Genomic DNA, 20678 nt, shown 5'->3' on the forward strand with positions numbered 1-20678 from the left:
GTCGCGGAGCCTCGTGGGAGGAGGTGTGTCCGCATTACGCATGCGTAAGGGGAGCAGAGCTCCACCCTGCCCCTTCGCTGGACACGTGGGCTGTTTAATTCCAAAGTCTAACAGAGGGCGCTTCGGTATCGAACGCAGATTCAGCACAGGCACGGGAGGCATTATGGTTCTCTCATTAAATTCCATTGCTGCTGTATCCCTGAACATGGGCATCGGGAAGAACGGGAATCTTCCTTGGCCCCCGCTCAGGTAAAAATGCTTGTTCGCTTATCTTTTATCCCGCGCTTTTAAACGGAATACAAATCCCAGCATGCACTGCTGCCTTTGCACGACGGGTGATTGTGCTGAGGACGAGCAAAGCAGGCTGGGAGTTGGTGTCTTTTCTGAAACGGTATTCTAGTCATAGGGGCAGTGATTGTAATCGTTTAATTATACATACCTTTACCTTTTACATACTTATTCAGCCTCTCCTCCCTACCCCCACCCCCGGATATTTTTATAGCACCCTTCAGGACAGAAAACCGTTTCCAAGGCTGCCGGTGGAACTGCTATAAAAATCAGTGTAAAAAATATAAAGCATACCAAACTCCTAACAATATATAATATTAAAAGCTAAAGCAGCAGCATAGAACTAGCTCCGAACCAGGCCAGCAACCCATCAAAAATATAGCATAAAACATAAATGGCAACCTTCTGAGTCTACAGCCCAACTTCATTGAAAATAGATGGTGATAAAAACAAGTATTGGCATCACATAAAGGAATAATACCTGTAAGTCTGGATTGGTACAAGTTTTGCTTTAATGAGCAATTTTAGGCTTACTATGGAAATCTCTTTCCTTACCACTCCCATCACATTCATTCTCACCATTTATCAGGGAATCTTTATCCCAATGCCTTTGAGACAGTAATGGTGGCTCAACAGCATGCACAAATAAATAAACAAATAACCTAAATAGGGGTGTGTGAAATCAAGCCAATCCACAGTTGTGTTAGCTACAAAGTTAGGGTTTAACAAAAGAACTGCTGAAGTCTTGAGGTCAGGAATAAAGATAGCCATCGCAAGGATGACATGATTACAACATTGTTCATTTGTTTTTGAACAGGAATGAGTTTAAGTATTTTCAGAAAATGACAGTGACACCTACGCAAGAAGGTAATGTTAGTTAACTTTCCATGGGTCTTGTTTTTTCCCTTTTTTCTTTTTCTTTAAGAATTTTTATTGCAAAGTAAATACATCAATACCAAGCCATACATAAAGAATAATATAAAGAAAAAGAGGGGAGAAGAAAAGAAAGAAAATGCGAAGAAAAGTATAATACTGTATTTCAAGACAATAAACACCATTTTACAAAATAATAATACGTAGTAATAGACTTCCATCACTCTCGCACTTCACTTTCACATTTCATATTTTATCTGTATTTCATTATTATTATTATTTTCATCTTGATAGATAGATATATGTTTCCCCTTTTCCATTCACGAGGTCATTCTAGACACAGCCAAATGTTTACATTAGAACCTTGTCTTTCTAAATAATCTTGTTTTGTTTGTTTCAACCATGAGCTCTCATTTATATACTTTGGGAAATGTGTGTCTCTGGTTCAGATTAATTTTTTCAGGTGAAAGGACCTTCAAATCTAAGCATATTTCAGAATTTTAAACAAATGAAGTTTGTGATCCTAAATGCTAGTTATCATGCCATAAGTCTGCAAGTTGCTGAGAAAGAGAGGTGTCTTGTGTCTTAGTCCAGAGGAGGGCAACCAAAATGGTCAAAGGCCTGGAAACAATGCCTTATGAGGAACAGCTTAAGGAGCTGGGTATGTTTAGCCTGGAGAAGAGAAGGTTAAGGGGTGATATGATAGCCATGCTCAAATATATAAAATGATGTCATATAGAAGAGGGTGAAAGGTTGTTTTCTGCTGCTCCAGAGAAGCGGACAGGGAGCAATGGATTCAAACTACAAGAAAGAAGATTCCACCTAAACATTAGGAAGAACTTCCTGACAGTAAGAGCTGTTTGACAGTGGAATTTGCTGCCAAGGCGTGTGGTGGAGTCTCCTTTTTTGCAGGTCTTTAAGCGGAGGCTTGACAGCCATCTGTCAGGAATGCTTTGATGGTGTTTCCTGCTTGGCAGGGGGTTGGACTGGATGGCCCTTGTGTTCTGTTCCAACTCTATGATTCTATGATTCTAGTCTATGGCAGTGCTTAGTGATGTGAGAATATTCTCTGCTAGAAAATTCTCCGGAGAATATTCTCCACAAACTGTAAATTCTGTGTCATCTACACAGCTGCTTTAAATGTACACACCTCATTAATCGAGAATATTCTTGAGAATATTCTCCAAAAGATTATTCTCAAGAATTTAACATCACTAGCAGTGCTATATGACTGCAGTCCTGGTTCAGTTGAGGTTGGTGGCACAAACCTTCCATGGAAGATTGTAGACTAAGTCTGCATCCTAAACAGGCGATTTACTAATAGTACATTTATTTAGCAAGTTAGAGTGTTCATTCTCCACACACAGCTCTTGGTAGAGCCATAAAACAACCCTGCAAGATATTTCAGCGTTGTTGTTCTAGTATTGCAAATCTGTGATGACTGGTGTGCATTAGGACTGGTAGGGTGAAAGGTAGAAAGACCAGCAGTACGTGGATCCAGAGCCAATGACAGGCAGAGCCAACTAACTCTAATTTTGTCCCAATCCTCTTGCTGGGTTCTGCAAGGACAAAACTGAGAATAACTCTTGAATTATTTGCCTGTTAAAATCTGGAATTAAATATGTTGTCTTTTTTCTTCCATAACTCTGCTTACCGGTATAACCTAGGTCCATTGACTTAAATTCAAGGCATATTAATAGTAAAAATAAATGGTATAAATTGTCTCAGTTAACTCAGTTGGTTTGAGCATGGTGCTGATAATACCAAGGTCGCAGGTTTGATCCCCATACAGGCCAGCTGCATATTCCTGCATTGCAGGGGGTTGGACTAGATGACCCTTCCAACTCTACAATTCTGTAATTCTATGAATTCAAATGGTATTAAGTCAAATATGGGACGCAGGTGGCGCTGTGGGTTAAATCACAGCCTAGGGCTTGCCGATCAGAAGGTCAGCAGTTCGAATCCCCGTGACGGGGTGAGCTCCCGTTGCTTGGTCCCAGCTCTTGCCAACCTAGGAGTTCGAAAGCATGTCAAAGTGCAAGTAGATAAATAGGTACTGCTACAGCGGGAAGGTAAACTACATTTCCGTGTGCTGCTCTGGTTCGCCAGAATGACCTGGAAGCTGTACGCTGGCTCCCTCGGCCAATAATGTGAGATGAGCGCCGCAACCCTAGAGTCGGTCACGACTGGACCTAATGGTCAGGAGTCGCTTTACCTTTACCTTTATTGTGGCACTACTGCTTAAATAGATGTTGCATGGACATACCACCACCACTAGATGTCACTAGATAATAACATCAAGCATGTTCTTTATATTTTACAGGAAAACAAAATGTAGTAATAATGGGTAAAAGGACTTGGTTTTCCATTCCTGAGAAGAATCGCCCTTTAAAAGGCAGAATTAATATAGTACTTAGCAAGGAACTGGTGTAAGTACCCATTTTTTTGTAAAATTGGAAGATGATATAAAATCAGTTACTGAACTTAACTGGCTCAGTGGGATTAGTTTTATAGTGAGCCATTTTTTATAGTGTTTTATAGTGACATTTTAAAAGTTTCTGTGTTAGCAATAGTACCTTTTAAAACTAATCTCCTGCCCAGTGCTAAAAATGCCTATCCAGTAGAAAGTGTTGACTTTTCCATGTGCTCTTTAAAACCTGGGGGCCACGTCAGGACACATTTTCTGTTCTGTAACTTTAATTCCTGCATGGTTACTGGTATTTTGGCTCCAAATTGCCAATTTGTCTCAAATATAGCTTCTATTTTAGATTCCACATTTCCTCCGCAGAGCTCAAAGTGGTTAGAAATGGTTCTCCCTGATTTTTGCCCTGACAGCAACCCTATGAAGTCAGTTAGACTTGAGGATAATGACTGTTCCAGGGTCACCCAGTGACATTGATAACTAAGTGGGGACTTGAACCTGGATCTCCCTAGTCCTATTCCAACACTAACCACTACACCATGGTCAATGAAGCATGCTTACGAAAATGTGATAGGAATACTCAAGGATGGATATATGCATGTATGTATGTGAACTGTAGCATGTCGCCTGATTTCTAAAATTGTAGAAATCGCTCAAGGACAGCATAAGTAATAATTTATTTTCATTTCCTTTATTTATTTATTTATTTATTGAATTTATATACCGCCCTGGGGGTCTCAGGGCAGTTCACAAAATAATGTCCTGTACAAACTGTTGGCTTATGAGGATGTAGTTTTACCTTCTCTCAGAAGTGGTTTTACACTGTAATTCTAATTGTATATCAACCACAAGATCTAATGATCAAGGGATGGTTTTATAAAGGGGGTGGGTGGGTAATGTGCTTGGATATTAAGCAGTGACATTTGTTTGTTCTAGGAAAATTCCTGAAGGAGCCCATTACCTGGCCAAAAGTCTAGATCAGGCATTAGATCTTCTGGAATCACCAGAGTTGGCAAGTAAAATAGACATGATTTGGATAGTTGGAGGCACTTCAGTTTATAAGGTAAGGGTCAAACACAAGATTAATATTCTAAAATAACATAATATAATATAACTAGTGGTTTTCAGCCCGTTTAATAACGGGCGCTAGAACATCCTGGGGTTCGGAGAGGCGCTTGTGCAGCGCTTCTCCGAACCCTGGGACCTGTCCTTGCTGTCGGCGGCAGGGGGACAGGAACGGAGGAGGAGAAAGCGCTGCCTTCTCCTCCTCCGTTCCTCTCCCGCAGCCGCCGACAGGAAGCAGACATCCCAGGGTTAGGAGAAGCGCTTGTGCAGCGCTTCTCCGAACCCTGGGACCCGTCCTTGCTGTCGGCGGCAGGGGGACAGGAACAGAGGAGGAGAAAGCGCTGCTTTCTCCTCCGTTCCTCTCTCGCAGCCGCCGACAGGAAGCAGATGTCTCTGCCGCTTTCCCGGTGTCTCCGGCCCGAGTCCTGGCGCCGCTGCCTGGCCCGAAGGAGCCTCCGCTGGGGCGAAGGCAAGCGAGGCGCTGAGTTGCGGCTCTCTTTCCCCGGCGCCGCTTCCTGCCTTTGCCCCCGGCCCGAGAGGCGGCAGTTCCTGGCGGCTGCTTGCCGTCATGTCCCACCAGACCGGCATCCAAGGTACTGAGCCCCTTGGTCTGCTGGTCGTAGGGGGGGGAAGGGGGCTAAAGCAGCCTCCTCCTCCTCCTCGCTCTTTAGCGCAAGCACACTGAGGCGCTTGTCCGGCCGGGAGCGGCAGTTGGCAGAGGGGTCGGGGGGGAGAGCGTGTGCGCGTGTGTGTACGTCGTCTCTGCTGTCCAGTCCCTGGGGCCCATGCGCAGTACCCCAGGGACACACGGGACAACTGGACGCAGGGACAACTTGGACATTATTATATAGGATAATCAAAGATGGACAATAGCTACTTTTAGCATGGCATTTTCACATTCTGACAATTTTCAAATCATTGAAGTAGACAGCTCATTTAAAGCATAGTGGGTTTTTCTCCAAATGTAGCTGTACTTTTCCTGTAACAAAGTAACATTTATTTTAGAAAATTATTAATTCTATTCAAAAGAATTGCAAAGTGATATACAAAACAGAAATTTACTACAATATATTAATAATCAAGTATAAATCTAAAAAAAGACATACTGTTCGACCAATAGTACCCATTCATAGTGGCTGGTGCAAAATGCCAGCCAGTCACATTGTACAACAGTGCAAGATAAAAACTCACACAGCCTCAGAATTCTCCCGCCTGGGGTGCACAGTCACTCCCTCCCCATCTCAAACCAGTGGGAAGGGAGCAGCTAGGTGCAATCCACCAAGAAACAGTACAGTTTTTACTTATTTATTTTAATGGTCCTTAGATGGGATTTTCCAGCAAGCCACATTAAAATAAATGCAGCCTAAACAAGTGCAATCCTTTGTGAATTGTTAAAAAGAAGGGTGCACATTTTCACCACATTTTTTACCTTCTCAGTTTCTACTGATATTTTTTATATAAAATATATACATATGTTATCCTGGTTACTATAGTGAAGCTTTTTTGTGCTTTTGGCCTCTGTAACCTTCTCATATGGACATTTAGTGTTTTATTATTATGCATTTTAGTTTGTTTATTATATAACATTCATTTTCAACAGATGTTGTGAACTGACTTGAAGAATTAGGAGAACCTGAAATACATTTTAAAATAACCTACCTCCTACTGGAGTGTAATGTTTATCTTCCATTTAGAAGAAAAAGCCAATTGAACTGAATTGAACAGTCAAAATGCACGCTTCATAAAGCTGCTTTTGTAGTGTTCCAAAAATGTATACTTCAGTTAATAATTTATATTCTTCATATCTAACCTAGTTAAGTGTTATGCCTTCTGCTTCACTTCCTGTTACTTAAATGAGAGTAGTGCTATTCAGTGTTGCAACACTCAGGCATTAATTGTTTGTTTTTTATTATTGTTCCTTGCATCCTGTTGTTCATGTGGTGGGTTAATATAATTTAAGATAGTGCAAACTTCATAGCCACAGGCTGTCTTGCTCAAGAGAGTATGCTACTCTACTAGTCAATGTAACATTTTTATGTAAATTCTGTCTATAACTTCAAGTTCTAGTAATAAAGCCACTTCCTGATAGCCTGCAAGGAAGAAAGTAAAGTGGTTCTAGAGAAAGCTTTATTTTTGAGCTGATATTATGGTTTTAATTAAATGGACTAAATTAACATGAACACCAATAAAAATTCAAAGTATTGAGTGCATTTATCAGGGATGTAGTATGCTGAATGATAAGAACAGGTGTGTGGGTAGAAAATTTTCTATGGGTACTGAATATCTGCTGGTAATTGAAATGAATCATTTTATTTTATGTAATCCATTAGTTGCATGAATTTGCTTTTGAAAGCTTTGTTTTTGACATTACCGTGTTACATGTTTTAATGTAACAGCTTTTGCACCACATCATTAGGCAAAGCCAGTGTTGGGGGCAGTGGGGTATAGAACTTTACCAATGAAAGGTTTGTTGTTGTTGTTGTTGTTTAGTCGTTTAGTCGTGTCCGACTCTTCGTGACCCCATGGACCATAGCACGCCAGGCACTCCTGTCTTGCACTGCCTCCCGCAGTTGGGTCAAACTCATGTTCGTAGCTTCGAGAACACTGTCCAACCATCTTGTCCTCTGTCGTCCCCTTCTCCTAGTGCCCTCCATCTTTCCCAACATCAGGGTCTTTTCCAAGGATTCTTCTCTTCTCATGAGGTGGCCAAAGTATTGGAGCCTCAGCTTCACGATCCGTCCTTCCAGGGAGCACTCAGGGCTGATTTCCTTAAGAATGGATAGGTTTGATCTTCTTGCAGTCCATGGGACTCTCAAGAGTCAGTTTGGTTTAATTTGTAGCCTCACCCAATCCAAAGAACTCTGGCCATACAAGTTTGGGATGAAAGTATATACATTAAAATTGCCACTTTATCCTAGTCAGTTCAAAATATCATTTTACTTCTAGGGTATGTATGAAAAACCATTAAAAGTATCATACTGTTGGACTTGGATTGAGGAGTTGAAATTTCCACATACCTGTGGAAGCACTCTGAAGCGGCAACCCCTTGGAAGAATGATGGGGTTAGAATTGTGATTAATAATAAATATGTTCCTTTATGTCACCAAGAGGGGCAGGGTGGGGCAGAATTGAGTGTTTGCAGACATTCTCAGTGGTGTTTCAAATATACGTGTTTTCACGTGTGGTGCCTCGAAACGTAACCCCTGGGTAAATGAGGGATGGTCTACACATAACTGGACAGAAAGTGAAAAGGGTGCTTCGTAGTTGCAACGTGTGGGTGAGGAGGAAGATGCAGGAGGTTACAGGATGGTGGGGTTGTGTACAAGCGGGGGCATGGGAACGTGAAGAGCAAGTTCATAGTTGCCTAGGGTGGGAAAGGAAAGTTATAAAGGGCTAATGGGAGGGGGATGGGAGCAGGGCGTCCCAGCAGAGTGAGCGCACATGTAGTGAATTATACTGAATACACTTAGCATTGCTACATGGTGATTGTACAGAAATACCTTTAATGAAGAAGGCACGTAGGGTGATATCAAACTAAGTCTGCTGATTTCGATGGGTCTTCTCTGAGGATGACTAACATTGGCTCTTGCCCATTGTACATAGCTTTCTGACAACGTTTGGATCCTCTTCCAAACACCTTCCTTTCTCATGTGTTGAATACAGTGGTGCCTCGCTAGACGAAATTAATTCATTCCACGGGTCTTTTCTTATAGCGAATAATTCGTCTAGCGAATCCCATAGGAACGCATTGAATTTTTTTCGATTTTTTTTTTGCCCATAGGAACGCATTAATTGAATTTCAATGCATTCCTATGGGAAACCGCGATTCGCTAGACGAATTTTTCATAAAACGCATTCGTCTAGCGAGGTAACCTCTGCTCGAAAAATCCTTTCGTTAAGCGGAAATTTTGTTAAGCAGGGCATTCGTTAAGCGAGGCACCACTGTATTGTCATAAAGCTTTCTGTATGGGTTCCAAGAGTGTTGCCCGGGGCATAATGAACTCTTTGGAACAAAATTTGGCATTACAGCTACATTACAGGAGGAGTGATAATGCGGATAATACAAAGTACTAGTCATTCTGCATGTCTTCATCCTTCTATTTTACTCAACAAGATGGCAGTATCAAAGAGGAGCACTAGCTAAAGATTTTCGTAAGTGCAACTATTACCGTACATACCTACAGGAGGGGGGGGGGAAACAAATACTGGATCCTCAATGCTGAATATGATTTGTCCTAGTCTTTCCTCTTTCCTGCTGCTTGTACTGTTCCTTCAAACAGACCACATAGGGCCAAACTATTCATGTGATGCTAAGTATGTCATTAGAAGGACCCTCAAAGTGCATTAGAAAACAGCAGCAGCAGCAGGCATGGGAGTTTGATTTTCATTGCACTGCAACATTCAGAAGAGGTTTAACCCTTTCTGTTTTGCTGCAGTCCTTCTGAAATACACACTCAATATTAATCTGAGTGGGGGGAAGGTTGTTCTCATTACTGTTGATGGGAGCCTTTTTCTGAAGCTAATAGCAATGCTTTGGTGTTGCTATTTTTGTCAGGACTGTGCAGGGAAATAAACCTCCCCTCCTTGGGTACCGTGATCCTAATAAAACTGGGAAATGTGCTGTTTGTCTGTCTAAACATATTGATGTAATTCTTCATGAGACATTGAGGATCACACAGTTTGCCCCTTAGAGAGAAACTGGTATAGTGCAGCATGAAGTTTCATATTCAGCAGGCTATCTGGTGTATGGACTAAGAACATGGTAGAGTCAATACTAGTAGTGCAAACTTTCAAAATCAGAGTTACAGACCATGATTGAAATATGGTGCCTGTGTGCTACCTGTTGTAGCTGAGTTGGGAGTGTGCTGTAGCCCTCATGTGCTTGCAGGCTTCCCACAGGTATCTGGTTGGCTACTGTGAAAACAGGGTGCTCTGTTTGTTCTGGCAACAACTGTAATCCACCTCACTGATAAATTTTATATAGCCACTACAGATTTTATACAGACGTGCAAATGGCACTGAGTTAAATGTGCCCGTTGTTTGGTAGATTTAAATATATTTTCTGAGCCATGATTCATAAACAGTTTTCAGTGGCAAACAAATTGTTAGTCGAGGCTGTTTTATACACGAATGGACAGTGTCACCTGAATGCTTTTTGATTAAAGCATTGTGTAAAGAATTACTCATTTGGCAAAAGGACAGGAGGCAATGTTAAGCTTATCAGTCACTGAACAATGGAAAATGAAAGCCCTTTGCAGTGCACTCTCATAAAATACTTTGCTCCATATTTAATGTCAGAGTGTTTAAAAGAACATATTTTATTCTGTTGTATTTAGCATGGCTTTCAGCTTTTTCCAATTTCTTTCCTTGCATTAATTAAGAATCATTTATTTGCGCTTTATTACTGTAGCAAATATCTGTTTAAAAGATAAACTGTCTCTTTAATAGAGTACTTCCCAACAAAAGCAGTCAGCATACTCACTGATTTGCTAAAAATGCTACTCTGTAAGCTTCACATTGAATGGATGCCCAGAGCCAGAATGTCGGGGGAGTGAGAGTACGACATAGTATGTTGTACAAAACAGCAAAGATCTAAATATAGGTAGTCCAATATGTTTTGCATGATTTCATTTATGAAATCATTTTAATAATAAAAGTTTAATTTTAATAAAATAAATGCCAAGTACTTATCCGGAACTCTGGGGGAAGTAGCTTTATATATTATTACTGTGTAATTTGGTAGACCAATACTTGGATGTTTTTCCTTCTTTCTGTAGGCTAAAAAGTTACGAATACTTTTTTTGTGTGTGTGAAAACAATACAGGGAAGAAGTCTGGTATGTCCTTAACCCTAACAGCCCATACCTCACTCTTGTTGGTTATCACAATAGTTTAATAAGCTCTTTTTTTTCTAAAAGGATTCATTAAAAAGTTTGTTTAAGATGTTGTGATGCTGGTGCATGCACGTGCACACATTGTGCTAGGACAGTAAGTGAATCTACATTGGGGAAGTAGATAAACCCTTGGACCTGGGCAAGCAAGTGGGAAGAAACCAGGAGGAAGCACACCTTTCACTTCTTGTTTGCCAGTTATTCTGAGACTGCAACATTCCTATTTACTCAGGTTTACTTGAGAGGGTTTGTGTGATGAAGACCTTTGAAATTAATTAACATAACTAAGTTAGGTCCCAGATCCAGAAGCTTAGGCTCCAATACTTTGGCCACCTAATGAGAAGAGAAGACTCCCTGGAAAAGACCCTGATGTTGGGAAAGATTGAGGGCACAAGGAGAAGGGGACGACAAAGGACGAGATAGTTGGACAGTGTTCTCGAAGCCACCGACATGAGTCTGACCAAACTGCGGGAGGCAGTGGAAGACAGGAGTGCCTGGCATGCTCTGGTCCATGGGGTCACAAAGAGTCGGAAACAACTAAACAACAACAAGAAGTTAGGTCCACTTATTTCAATAGGTCTGCTCTGAGTAAAATGTAGTTGAGTACCACCCTGAGTCTGCATTCAATTTCCTGTATCTTTCACTATCCCCCTCACATTTTGCTTGCCTTCTCTCACCCTCTGTTTGTAAGGCCTCGTTGGACAGCCACTTTGCTTTCTTGCATTTCGCTTGACTCCCTAGGAACAACCCTTATACAGTACTAATGCAATAATGTGTAATATATATGTATATGTATATGTATATGTATATATGTAAAGGGGGCCTGCGTGTGTGTGTTGACCTTTCGCCAAAACCGCTTGACCGATTACATTCAAATTTGGACAAGACGTCAAATGTGAATGCCTGAGTAACACCATACCCATTGCAAAGACAGATATGGCACCCCCACAACGTAAAGCCCCCAAGACAAGGTCATTTGGAACTCTCAGATCACACAGCCGGGGAAGCTGGGTAATAGAAGACACAAGCTGAGGTTACGAAGGTGGGGCCACAAAATGACATCATCACCCGAGCAACTGAAACCACCAAGACGGCCATTACCAGACAAAGGCAAACGGCCAAACCCAGAGCCACAGCCACAGGCCGCAACCCAAAAACACATTCCCCCGCAAACGCTGCCACAACAATCAACGCAACTAGCCCAAACCCTCAGCCGCAAAAAACCACAGAGTCAGGCCAGGGCCAAGGAATGAAGATACATATTAGCCCGAGCCAAGGCCGACAGACTAGGCCTTGGCTCCACTTTACAGCCTACAGACTAGGCCTCGGCTCTACTTTACAGACTAGCCCGAGTGGAGCCCTGGGTGGGGGGAGGAGGGGCCCGAGTAGGTCATGGGCTGACCCAGGGTGGGGGGAGTCACAGGGATGACCCAGGGGTGGGGGAAGGGGAGGACGGGATACCTCATCATGGGTCTCTACAGGATGGGAGTAATCACGGGGGGGGAACCACATAGTCCAGGGGGGGAGGACACATCCTCCCCTTTCCTGGGAAACAAGGACCCTGAGTCAGGCACAGCAATGTGTGCCCGGGCCAGCTAGTATAATATAATAATGTTATAATATATACTAATACTTATACAGTACTTATGGGAGTGAGTGGCGCTGTGGTCTAAACCACAGAGCCCCTTGGGCTTGCTGATTGGAAGGTTGGCGGTTTGAATCCGCATGACGGGATGAGCTCCCGTTACTCTGTCTCAGCTCCTGCCAACCTAGCAGTTCAAAAGCATGCCACTGCAAGTAGATAAATAGGTACTGCTGCAGCGGGACAGTAAATGGCATTTCCGTGTGCTCTGGCTTCCATCACAGTGTCCTGTTGTGCCAGAAGCAGTTTAGTCATGCTGGCCACATGACCCAGAAAGCTGTCTCTGGACAAAAGCTGGCTCCCTTGGCCTGAAAAGCAAGATGAGCACTGCAACCCCATTGTTACCTTTATACAGTACTGCTCTGCTTAATTGAGTTTGCTAATCTACACTATGCTTGCAGGCAGTTGCCAGTTCAGTAGTGTTGATGATGGAGGCTGCTGTATTAACACTGTATTAACAGAACGAGTCTACACCATGAAAGATCCCAAAAACGAGATATCTAGAATTAAAGTGAAAAATATAGTGAAGTTAAACTAACTAATGTATAACCATAATTAAATACTCAAAGAAACATAAATAACTCAAAGAAACCTTTAAATAACTCAAAGAAACATTAACGAGTTGCCGGCTAAAAATCTTGTTTCACTGTAAATGATCTATCAGTTTCCTCAGAAGGAAAAAGAAATGTATTGCATTCGTAAAGACTCAAGGTCACGTCTCAACAATTCAAAATAAGGGGAGGATTTATGAACCTTAAGGAAACCTGAAAGCTCCCAGGCAGTAAGGGGTAAATTACCCAAAATAAAAAGTCCAGTTTTGCTTAAATCCAAAGGTAAAAAACCTATAAGAAGATTCAAAACCAAGCTATCATAGCTTGTGGAGAAGATTCAGCAAAGGGCTATGTAAGCTCTCATAGTCTCGTTGGTACAAAGCTATTGCAAGGACTGTATCAACACTGAGGGCAGAATGGTTCTCTAGTATCATGGAAACATCACAAATGGTGGCAGTGCAGCCACATCAGGACTGTAGTACATGATCTGACACTTTCTAGAAGCAGTGCACAGTTCTAATATAGAAAACAAATGCGAAATTATTTATCCAAAATTAGCAATCAACTCTTATTCATATAAAAGAAACATGCTGATTTGACATCTCCTTGGAAAATTATAAAATGGGGGGTGGGTTGAATAAAGGTTGGAGCATGACTCATTGATGGAGTCATAAGTCACTTAAATCCCAGTTCTGTATTTTAAGTGCCTTTTTAGAAGTGCTTGCTAAGATTGAAGTGGGGGGATTTGAACTTCTGCTCTGAATAAGAGGTGTGGGGGAGGGACTTAGTTGAAAGAAATTTAGCAATGTCTTAACTATATTAGAGTTGATGTCAACTGACAATGTGACTTTAAAAATCCGACAACATTTATAATGTTGCAGTGGAATCTTTTCCCTTCCTTTTGTGTACAAGAACTGTGTGAGATTAGTAGCTGAACATTGCCCACTGTCCTGTGTCAGTAGATGGAAGTATGTGGGATTCACTGTGGGGTTTTCTCTTCCCCCCCCCCCTCATTTTGATAAGCTGCAAGTGCTTAGCAAGGGAAGATTTGGCACTGCAAGAATGGAAGGATTAATTCAAGAGCTAATCCTTAGTGGTTTCTTAGTATTTCCTTTTCCTTGAAATTTGTTTTATATAATCAGCAGAATGAATCCTCTCTGAAAACTCTGCAGTATGTACACAGATGATTCTAATACAAGAGGTATTAGATTCCATATGAAACTTTTTTTTCTAGCAGGATACAATGCAGTTTGGAAGTTACTTTCCACATGTGGCAGCAACTTCACTGCTTAATTGGCAAAAAAATTCTCCTTACCCAAAATGGTGGACTTTTTGTTGCAGAATTTACACGGAAATAGAAGTACATATGCCCAAGGTGGGTGGGGGAAAGACATAAAAGTGAGCAAAGTAAACTAATATGAAATTTACCTTTGTAAATTTGAAAAACTCACTCATAACCTTTGTACCTTCCACCCAGACAACCAAAAAGCATTATCAGAATTCAAGGGCACATTGTAGCCTGGCAAAAACACATGGGCTGTGAAACAGGGCCAGTGAAGGGTGTGTCCTGGTGAGAGTTTTGAAGGCCAGCTGGAGAAGCCTGGAGGCCCCTAGCCCAGAGATTCCGCATCAATGATGTAGCCCCAAGTACTTTATAATCTGTTTCTGGTTTTGATCATTCCTTTGTATGGATTTGGTCTTAGTGGTGGGTACATTGCAAAAGTTGGTACCAGGCAATGGGGACAGAGAGGATTACAATCAACGGATAGTATAATTTTATTCCTGTGCACCCCTTATAAAGAAATGAAATAAAAATTTGGCTTTTCTTGGTCACTAAATGCCAAAAGAATTCTATCTCGCTGATGTGTTCTCCTTTTTACCTGAAAGTATTCAAACTGAACCAGTTTCTTTATAAATTTGTGGCCTCAGCACCTGCTGACTTAAATTGTTGGATTAGATCTGCATGAACAGACGTTTGTCAAAGCAACAGTTACCAACTCAATGTTAAGTGAATCATCTTTAGAAGATTAAGTGTTCTGTGGGAGAAAAGTGGAAAGAGAATTTGAAATCTTTTTGTTGGTAACAATACAGCTGTAGCTGGTTGTGCACTTTTCATAAGCAGGCCTGGGGGCGGTTTCCTGCATCTGTAAATTAAAGAAAGAGGCCACACTTATCAGAATGCACAATATTTCAAAACTGATTGCTTCTCCTTATGTGTCCTTTAATAATAATAATCAAATGGCTGCCACATTCCAGGCTAAATTAATACAGTTGTGGATGGCTGTGTTCAGATGTCACTCTAAACTATGGTTTGGCATAACCTAACCTCCTCCCACACTCTCAGTCTTCCCTTCTCCTCTCAGATGCCTGAGAGGAGGAATTTAGAAGCTTTCACATCAACTTTAGGTTAACCACTGTTTATTGTCTTCTCAATAATTGTGGTTAATCTTAATTATGGTTAAGTTTAACAAGCCAACTTCAGAAACCATTTTTAAAACATGGCTTGTTTAAAATTAACCATAATTAAGATTAACTACAGTCTGTAAGGTTTAGAAGGCACAACAAGGTATGATAATCAAAACAGAAGGAAAATATATCAAACTTCTCTTCCTGAGTGTTCAGGGGGAAAGTAGGTGGAGTGCATGAAACCAGGAAAAGGCTATGTTTATTCATGTCTTGCTAAACTATAGTTTAGCATGATGTCCAAATGCAGCCAATATATTGTATTTTTTATTTTACTGAAAAAGCTTGCACAATTTTTAATCCCCACATAAATCTTTTTATCTTCTTGGGTCAAATTATCTTTGTGTGACATATGTTTCTATAGATGTGTTTATGAGGAATGGTTTTGGATTTGTTTGCAAGTTGTGAAAATTGTCTGCTACTTCATATCTGCTTTATATCTATGGTCTGGAAATAAACAACGGGATGGTTGTGATAATCTTTCTGCCCTGCAGTTATTGTACCGTGTTTCTCACATTTTAAGACACCGTCTTATAACTTTTTTCCCTCAAAAAAACACTGGGTGGCTTATTTTCAGGGAATGTCTTGTTTTTATTACGTCAGGAGCAGTGCCCCTCTTGCTCCCTGGCTCCCTGCGGGGCAGGATTCTTGACTGAAAGAAAAGGACGGGCAACAGCCACCACCAAACTCCGTGAGAGGGAGTCTGAGGGAAGGGAAGTGTGTGCGTCCCTGGCCCAGCCCTCTCTCCCCGGCCCTGGGATGTTCGTGAGGGAGGGAGGGAGGGAGCTCCTCCGAAGGGCTGCTCTCTCTCTCTCTCTCTCCTCCCAGGTGGGGACTCACTTAATAGCAATCTGCTACACTGGAGCTTCTTAAATTTAAACCAGTACAGTATAATGGAATCTATCTGTGTGATGCAGTACGTATAGCAAATAAGGATCTCTACCAGCCAGCCCAAGACTTAAGAGCGAAAGTTCCAACAATGTAGCACTTTGTAGCACTGATAGCAAAGAGGCTACCGGCTGATAAGAGATACTGTAGAAAACAAGGCAGTTGAGCAGCAATTAAAATGGTAAATGGTAGCAATTGTAGCAATTGAGCCAGCAGGAAAGCGGGGTGAGATAATCTGCTGGTCCTAACTGCTTCTCTTACCCACAAAATGTTAACTTTTAGCAGCTCCTAAACAGCGAGAAGCCACCGGCAGCGATCCCGGTACCAGTAAAAATCCTTAAAGGGGCAGCTCTACAGACAAGCAATAGAAAGAAAAAGAATCCTCACTTTTTAAAAGGTTTTTAAAAGGGGAGAAGGTGGGGGGAAGCGAGAGGTGGGCTCTGTGTGTGTGTGTGTGTGTGTGTGTGTGTGTGTGTGTGTGTGTGTGTGTGTGAGAGAGAGAGAGAGAGAGAGAGAGACACGCAGGGGAGAGAGAGAGAGAGAGAGACGCACACACAGAGTCTCTCCCTAAAGGGGAAGGCAGCGTCTTCAATCGCCCCTCTTTTCTTCCTCCTGTTTCATCTCCTCCCCACCGCAAATGCCACTTTTCTCCTCTTCACTCACACAGCCTAGCTAAAAAAAAAAAAAAAAATCGAACGGGAGGGGAAATCACGAGTCTGCAGCAACCAGCAGCTATGGCTCTTCGGTGCATTTTTACAAGCTTTTAAAAGAAATACGTGTCTTTGGAGCGACAGCAAAATGGGGAGAGATTTTTAGGGGGGGGAGTTTGCTGGCGGGAGGGGGGAAGGGTCTATCACTATGTCTTATTTTCGGGTTATGGCTTATATCGCACAATTGCTTAGAAATCCTGCTATGTCTTATATTATGCCTACGTCTTAAAAAAGGAGAAACACGGTATTCACGGGGATTCTTGTAGTGTCCTTTCAAGTGGGTAATGCCCCAAGTTTTGTTTTCAGACCTGATTTCTATGTTAAGATGATATAAAGGAAAACCACAAGTAGCTTCAGTTCTTTTAAAAAAAAAATCCAGCAGAAGACACAGAAACACGACCATAATTACCACAGTCATCAATGAGAGGAGGAGACCATTGAGAAGAATGCCCTGTGTGAGAGCTGGGGGACGGGGGACGGGACCACCCTTGTAAGAGGCAGGCTACAGGGCACTGCATGTTAAGTGTTGGGAAACTCTTGGTATGAATTACAGTATATGAATGGGTAGAGGATCTGAGGAAATATTCTGCTGCTCCCATGTTTAGCAGAATTGAATTTTTGTATAGCTACACTTTGATATTTATGTACTATATTATTGCTGCCATATTTAGGGCTTTGCTAATGTAATTTACTCTTTACATCTTTGCACTCTGCAACTGTCTTGAGCTTTTGGCTTTATTGTTTATTCTTTGACACACTATTGAAATGAAATATTCTTGAAATATTTGTTGTTTAATAAATTGTTTAATATGTCAGTGTCACTGCTGTGTGGCACAGTGTGTAGTTTCTGTTTTGCTGTGCTGCAAACCACTTTGGGTGCAGTTTTTTGTGGAGAATTGGGATACAAATTAAACAATAGTAACTCGTGATCATGTGATGTCCTTTGAGAATCTGTCTGCTCCTTTTGGTTTCCCAAAACTCCAATATTTCTAAAGATGTTTACAGTTCAGTAAATGTCTTACTGTCTAGGGTTGCCATATGTCCGGGATTTCCTGGACATGTCCTTTTGGGGCAGGCCAGCGCACCCGTCTGTGCAGATTTTTGCATTTTTCATGGATTGTCTGGGTTTGGGGGCTTTAAATTTTTATTATTGTTATTTTGTGGGGCATGAGCATACTCAGAAGGCTCTGTGCCCTGGAACAGGAAGCACCGCATCAGGCAGCCTTGCACGGCCTTCCCAGACCCGTGCTAAGCCCTGAATCATTCCCAGCGGCCAGCAAGCCTTGCACAGAGATGGGGGTGGGGTGTCCTGGGTTTTTGCTCTTCAGAATATGGGAGCCCTATTACTGTCTGTAAATTGATTGATGATATATCATTAAAATTGCCTGTAAAAAATTATGTACTGCCCAGTATTTGCTAATTAAGAAAACACATATTCATTCATTTTATCTGGGTTTTTAAGGCAGCAATGGACAAGCCAGTTCATCAACGATTGTTTGTAACAAGAATCCTGCATTACTTTGAAAGTGATACATTCTTTCCAGAAATTGATTTAGAAAAATACAGGCTTCTACCTAGGTAAGTATTCTATGAACAGTAATCTCTCATATTCATCTGAAGCTTTACTATTAGTGGCATAACAAAATACTTCCCAAGTTAATTTATGCTAATGCAAAACCTGAAAAAAAATATTAGAACCAACAATATGTGAAGGACAAAAAAAATCTCTTCATGTTCCTTTCAGCTTAGTCAAATATGTAATTATTGTTTTTTATCAAACTACAAGCAATGTTTTCTCTCTACATAGTTTCCCAGGTGTACCTGCTGATATTCAAGAAGAGAATGGCATTCAGTACAAATTTGAAGTGTATGAAAAGAGCATCTAGACTTCACATGATGTGACAACTCTTTGCTCAAAACAAGCTTCTTAATTTAATCCATTTTGCAGAATAAATGCTCTCCTCCCTCATGTGCTCTCCACGTTGCTTCCCCCCGACAACTGCAGATGCTGAGAATCAGACAGGGAACACCAGGCTCTCCTTTGCCCTCCCAGAGACCAAAATTACATGGGAGTAAGCTCCACTGATAAATGAACCACGTCTCTTTCATGTAGTATTCATCTCTGGCTCACTCTCTTCAGGCTAATGCAAGTTATTTGGTGGAGAGGCTTCCTCACAACAAGCACAATACAGTGTAGAAGCTACAATGAAAAAGTTGTCTCTTATGTATGTGAGACTTCCATAAGTTCACTGAAAAATGCATTCCATGTTTATGGCTTACGGAATAAATCATGGGTTTGTTTTTGTTTCATAAATAAAAAGGTGTGTTTTGAATTTCATTTTTTGTATGAATACTCTCTTGGACTACAACTCCCATCAGCCCCCAACCAGCCACTGATCAATGCATAAGTTTTAGTTTCCAGCCATTAACTCACATAAAATTTCCATTTTCTGGCAACGGCTCAAACTTTAGGTCTCATCAATTTCATGCTTAAAATTGAAGTGGAGTTTTTTTTTCTGCTGTTGATAGTTTTTTTATGAAAACCAAGAAAAAAAATATGTTGCTAGGCAGCAGTCACTTTGCTTATGAATCACTGCCTGGAATAATTACCAGTGCTAAGAAGTTACTATAATCTCCATTAAGAATTTTAAAAGTGAGTAATTTACCATCAACTTGTGTCGGTCAATCTCTCCACAGAATCCTACAGAATAGGGAAAAAATGACAATTGGTGAAATTGTATTAAACATTCCCTGGATAATACTATCTGATACATGGTCTTTTCCCCCCTCAGCTGCTCAAACAGAACACTGTTGTCAAATTATTTTCTATAACGTTTTTACTCCTCCACCCTGGTACCATCTTCCATTTAGTGCTCTTTTTGTAATTTTAGAGCAAGCCTTTGTTCAGTTTGCTGCTGAGCTTATATCAACATGTAAAAGTGTGTGTGTGTGTGTGTAATCCCCAGTTGTACAAAATGTGTTTTGTTACACTCAACCAACATCCCAATTTACTTCAGAGTCCAAAGGTGGTGAGGCAGACCCTACACCTTTCCACCCCAATTGAGGCAGATTTTGCTGCCAATACTGGGGATCCAAAAAATCTGAAGTAATGGTGGCTTGGATGGTCTCCCAAATGCCAGGTACCCCTCCAAAAAAACCTCTTTTCCTTTTCCCTTTCAAAGTGTTGTCTCCACCCGCTTCTGGCTAGCTGTACCCACAGCCAATCAGGGTGAAGCTCTTGCTTTGCATACTGAGAATTTTGCCTGTATTCCATCAAACTCTGAGTTACCTGTGCCATCTGTCACAGGTGTTCCTGATTTTTTTAAATTACAAATCATCTATGGCTTTAAAAATAAATTATTATACTAAATAGAGTTCAACCCTTTTTATTTTTCTGGAGTTCAAAAATGACTTATGAACTTATGTTCATCAATGTAATTTAAGTCCTGGGGTATAAATGCCTAAATTGTATTTTAGTACTGATCTTAATATGTCACTGTGCATTACTGTTTTGTAGTATTCAGAATGTCAAATGTGTGACTGCACTGAGATTATTTGTGACAAAGGGTGATATAGAAATAAATAAAGTAAATGCATTTTGCCTGAGAGTAAAAGTTTTTCCTTTGGTGTTCATCTCTCCCAACTAAGACGTTCTAGAAGCCATTGACTCCACTTCTGCTCCACTGTCACTTTTCCTTGCAGTGGTGGATCTTGGGGTCTCAAATTTCAGTGACACCCTGTGCAACAGTAAAATCCAGTGCCCCTCTGCCTATGGTGCTCCATTCTAAATCATAGTTGTGGCAGCCCCCAAATCTGCCTCTGTTCCTGGTGAGCTAAACAGCTGGTTTGATCATATCATGGATGAGCCTGGCCTCTCATTGTTCTG

The 20678-nt window shown here is 41.3% G+C and overlaps 1 protein-coding gene across 3 annotated transcripts; it reads left to right on the top strand.

Annotated features, from left to right (window-relative positions):
* The first annotated feature begins 3 nt into the window (after positions 1 to 3).
* DHFR (dihydrofolate reductase) lies at positions 4 to 20391 on the top strand. Of its 3 annotated transcripts, XM_035099787.2 has the most exons (6): positions 49 to 249; positions 1106 to 1155; positions 3485 to 3590; positions 4520 to 4646; positions 18255 to 18370; positions 18600 to 20391. In XM_035099787.2, exons 1-6 carry the CDS (start codon positions 164 to 166, stop codon positions 18676 to 18678), a joined length of 564 nt encoding a protein of 187 aa, XP_034955678.2. In that variant the 5' UTR covers positions 49 to 163; the 3' UTR covers positions 18679 to 20391. The 3 variants fall into 3 exon arrangements, with proteins under 3 accessions (XP_060136201.1, XP_034955678.2, XP_034955680.2); XM_035099789.2 differs by lacking the exon at positions 1106 to 1155; XM_060280218.1 differs by lacking the exons at positions 1106 to 1155; positions 3485 to 3590 and having other exon boundaries at positions 4 to 249.
* The last annotated feature ends 287 nt before the right edge of the window (positions 20392 to 20678 follow it).

Source organism: Zootoca vivipara, chromosome 11, assembly GCF_963506605.1.
Source record: "Zootoca vivipara chromosome 11, rZooViv1.1, whole genome shotgun sequence".
Classification (NCBI taxonomy): domain Eukaryota; kingdom Metazoa; phylum Chordata; class Lepidosauria; order Squamata; family Lacertidae; genus Zootoca; species Zootoca vivipara.